General features: G+C 47.3%; 1 protein-coding gene and 1 long non-coding RNA gene across 3 annotated transcripts in view; one reads left to right on the forward strand and one right to left on the reverse strand.

Annotated features, from left to right (window-relative positions):
- Positions 1-6: 6 nt before the first annotated feature.
- slc31a1 (solute carrier family 31 member 1) overlaps positions 7-4,448 on the reverse strand; it is a 6,707-nt gene continuing 2,265 nt past the window's right edge. The window contains exons 2-5 of one of the 2 annotated variants that reach the window (XM_007541702.2): positions 2,860-2,899; positions 432-577; positions 288-360; positions 7-214 (exon numbers count right to left, since the gene is read on the reverse strand). In XM_007541702.2, coding sequence (XP_007541764.1) covers positions 42-214; positions 288-360; positions 432-572 — 387 coding nt within the window. In that variant the 5' untranslated portion in view covers positions 573-577; positions 2,860-2,899 and the 3' untranslated portion in view covers positions 7-41. The remainder of the gene's footprint in view (positions 215-287; positions 361-431; positions 578-2,859; positions 2,900-4,448) is intronic. The other variant, XM_007541703.2, reaches the window with a different exon arrangement.
- Positions 584-2,397, forward strand: LOC107834442 (uncharacterized). Its single transcript, XR_001660240.1, has 2 exons — positions 584-1,368; positions 2,028-2,397. It is a non-coding gene; the product is annotated as an uncharacterized LOC107834442 (long non-coding RNA).

Raw genomic sequence — 4,448 nt, forward strand, 5'->3', positions numbered from 1 at the left:
CTCTCTCTCTCTCTCTCTCTCTCTCTCTCTGTGTGTCTCTCTCACCCCACCGTCTTGTGCGTCTCCATCAGCATGGTGCCGTCAGCTCCAGGTAGAGGCATGGAGTTGTAGCGAACGTTCACCTGGCTGCGGCGCAGCAGGATCTCCCTGCCGATCTTCAGGCCCTCGTAGAGAACGGCCAATAGGAACACTCCGACACAGGCCCCAAACATCTCTGATTGGACGACAGGAGGGGGCGGGGTTAGTGGTGGTGACAGGAAGTGGTGGTGAGTGGAAAGGATACCTGCCTCCAGGTGAGTTGATGACCAGCTGGGAGAACAGCAGCTCCACGTTCTGGTAGCCGAAGTAGAAGGTCATCGCCTAGGCAACCAGAAGAATATATGTGACCTATGCGGTGACCCCAGCACGAACCCGGCGGTGACCTGACTCACCATGCTGTGGCCGCCGTGGCCGCCGTGGCCGCTGTCGCCCCCGCCGTGGTCGTGCACGGTGGTGGTGCTGATGGTGGGATGGACGTGCTGTGTTGCCATGGCACTGTGGTTCATGTGATCCTTGTGAGCCATGTGATCCATGGTTGCTAGGAAACAGACATCAGTTCACTGCAGCGCCCTCCACGGCCAGAGTGCGGTACTGTGGCCGGTTCTCACGGAGTAGGGATGTATATTTATATCGATTCTACGATACCTATCGATATTTTCCACCCTCGGAATGTATCGATTTTTCATCCGCGAGTATCGATATGTTAGACCATAGTGGTCCGTAGCTGTATAGCATCTTTTTAACATGTCTGGTATGTAGCAGCCAGACTCCGCCTCCCTCAGTCTCACTTCCAACTCGAGCTTAAAGTGCAGATTATAAACTACACACCAGTTTTTAAATTGTGTTAATGAGCCAAATAAAACCAGAGTTATGATAAAATTAGTAAACCATATTTTTCTGACTTTTCCGGTTATGTGAGAGGGAATGAGCTTCCAAACGTACAAAACGAAACGAAACATTAGATTCCCGTGTTTTTGGAAATGTAAAATCTTCAATAAATAACAATGGGATGGATTTTGTTGCTGAGGAACGAAGTAAAGTTGCGCAAGTAACCGTGAAGGAGAAGCGGAACGGAGCAGCGCCAAAACCAGTGAGATCGCGGAATTAATGCAAAGTTCGACTGGTAGCATTCACTTCGTAATTAGCTTTTAGCTTATAAAGGATTACCTGAAGGATGAACACGCAGCAGCGGCAGCGGCTCTGTTTGGAGCTGGAACACGAAGAGTATCAGAGACTGAGAGAACGATGAGATCCTGGGAGGCAGATACTCAGAGAGCCAAGCAGGGGAACGGCGGCGCTGCGCAGCTGCAGGGAGTCGATCACCACGGGGTGAGGCGGAGCCACTACCCCAGCAGTTAGTAGTAAACCGCTTACAGCCACGGCTAACTCCGGGAGCCACGGTAGAAAAGCCTTTTTCCCCATAGTCCAAAAGACTGCATTTGTGGCCACAGTGTCCAAAAGAAAAAACATAAGTGCAATCATTTGCATATTGAGTCTACAGAGGCTGATGATCTCCCACTCTGCTCCTGGATTACAGTTTAAACTTTTGAGTTTTATGTCAGATGAAGTAAATGACAGAAACTAATTTTCTCATTGCGTCTTTGATTCATTTTGTCCAGCTGTTGGACTCTGTCCATTCAGAGGCAGTTATTGTGTAGTTGGTGCTTTTAATCAGTTTTCAGTTAATTAAATTAAAGTCTATGGAACACAAAATGTCACTAAAATCACTCTGTCCTTCTAAAATCTTTCAGAAAATCATAAAAATGCATCAAATCATATCGAATTATATTGTTTGCCAAATATTGATACATATCGTATCGTGATCAGAATATCGTATATCGTATCGTGAGATTATTGTATCGCTACACCCCTATCACGGACCAGACCGGACCGGTTTGTTGCGGCGGCTGGTCGTCATGGCAACAGGTCCAGTAGCACCTGACTGGAGGTGAACTCACCTGAGCAGCTCTCTCTCTCCTGCTGCACAGACGCTCGCTCGTCCAGACCGGCTCACACCGACCCCTGATGACATCACAGCCCGCAGGCATAACCATGGAAACGGCATGATGTCAGGGCCAGACGTCCTTCTGTAATCTGATTGGTTGTCGGGCCCCGAGGCCACAGCAGACAGAACCGACCAATCAGAGCTCATCGATTAGTGCTAACGATGTTAGCGCTAGCAGGAAGGTCACTGGTTGCCAGCGGCAACGCTCACTGCCTGCTTCCTGTCCGAGTTTTACCTCCACAGAGCCACAGGTTCTGCTGCCTGGGCCAGAACCAGAACCAGAACCAGGTCTGCTTTATTCCCAATTTGCTTCAAAGATCTTCTCTACAGACAGACCTCTTGGCCTTTAGCAGAAAAAGCCCAACGGTCTGAGCCCGGTTCTGGAGAATCCTTCTGGGTTTGACAACAACCAGCTGACCAAACGGGTCAGAACCAGTGAGATTCTGAACAGAACCAGCAAGAACAGAGAAACGGACCAGAACCCAGGAAAAAGTCTGGTTCTGTTGGTTCATTTGACAAACCAACGGTCAAACTGGACCTGAAGGTTGACCCGGAAAACTAACGACATTCCAGGCAGGAATGTGGGGCAAAAGCCAGAACCGTCCAGAACCAACTAGAACTTGAAAATACAAGTTCCAGAATAATCATTCTGAAATAATTTCCAGAATGACCGCTGGAGAACTGGAGCCCAAATGAATCACAGAACCGAGCTTCCTGGGACAGGACCAGAACCAGAACTGACCCAGTTTTAGTCAGAATCCAATCCAGCAGAACCATAAAGCATTATGGATGATGAAGTTCCTGCTGAGCCTTACCTGGAGCAGAGAGAGCCGGGCGACCGAGGCACTGAAGACACTGGAGGGGAGAGAGAGGGGCGAGCTTTAAGTCAGCACATACAAACAGCTTGATCCAATCAGAGGCCATCATGATCCTTTGGCAGCCAATCAGCTTCAGTGGGCGGAACCTGGACCTGTTTATGGTTCTACAGGTTCTACAGGCCATAGTGGATCACCATCAATCATTAATGAACACAGCAGAACCAGAACCAGAATCACAACCAGTTTTTGAATAAAAACAAAGATCCTGTGTTTGTGTGACGCTCCACTCTGACCCAGTATTGAGCAGAGCAGCGTGACAGCTGCAGCCAGAAAAACATTTCAGATTTGGTTCATAAACATGAACAGAGTGAAGAATTACAGGTAGGGGTCAAACCGGGTTGGACCGGGTCACAGTGATCCTGTGGATGGGCACAATAATCAATAAACCAATTAATCACATGACAAATTAAAACGTCTTCAGTCTGCTGTTTTGGTCTCAACTAGCTCTTAACCTGAAGGATCGTTTTGTTTCATAATTCATTTTTTGTTGCTTTGTTTATTAATTTTGGACATTTAAAATGTCTTCCAGTCCCAGAGTTAAATGTTAGCTACAATTTAAAGTTTATTGATCTGTAAGACACTAGTACTGTATCAGTTCAAAATGTTTCCTTAACAACAATATTATCACGATAACTTCAGGGACGATTTATCGTCCAGCACGGTCTATTACCATGACAACCATCAGAGGTGGAGGCTGGTTCTGGTGGGCCCATCAGAACTGTCACATCATCACTGCTCTGGGGTCAAAGTTCATGTGCTGAACTGTGTTGAACTTCCTTATAGCAGCGCTATCTGCAGCCATAAACGCCTAATAATAAACCAGAAACTTCATATCAATAACCTCTGTCTGCTTCCAACATGGCCGACAGGCTGGCCATCACGTTTCACCCTCATGTTGTTTCATATTGATAAATATGTAAGAGTGGAGAAAAAGCTTGTTGCTAGGCAACAAGACAGAGTTGTTGCTAGGCCCAAGGTTCAGTTCTTGGACTCAGGTTATCACAGTGATCAGTTACCATGACGACACAGATGATACACAGCTCTACATTACAATGCCACCAGATGACCTTTGACCCCATCCAATCACTTAACAGATGCTGAGCACACATAAATGAGTGGATGTGACAAAACTTTCTGAACAGAAACTGAAGTTACTAAAGAGGAACATCTAGAGTTATAGATCTAGAGTCAGCTTCAGTTCTTCAAGCTGTAAACTAGAGATCAGGCTGACCTCTGACCTGACCCTCCAGAGTCACATAAAGCCGGTTCCTCAGTGGGCCTTCTAGCAGCTGCAGAACATTTCAGGACCAGAGAACTAAAGTCTCCGACCAGAGAAACTCATCCAGGCAGCAGCAGCGTCTTCACAGGTCAGACTGACGACCAGAAGCTGCAGCTGGAGATCTGACTAGAACCAGGAGGGTAGAGACACCACCCAGTTCTATGACACACGGTTCTACACCACCTAGTTCTACGCCACCTAATTCTACACCACCTAATTCTACACCACCTAATTCTACACCACCTAA

Source organism: Poecilia formosa, unplaced genomic scaffold, assembly GCF_000485575.1.
Source record: "Poecilia formosa unplaced genomic scaffold, Poecilia_formosa-5.1.2 Scaffold626, whole genome shotgun sequence".
NCBI lineage: Eukaryota > Metazoa > Chordata > Actinopteri > Cyprinodontiformes > Poeciliidae > Poecilia > Poecilia formosa.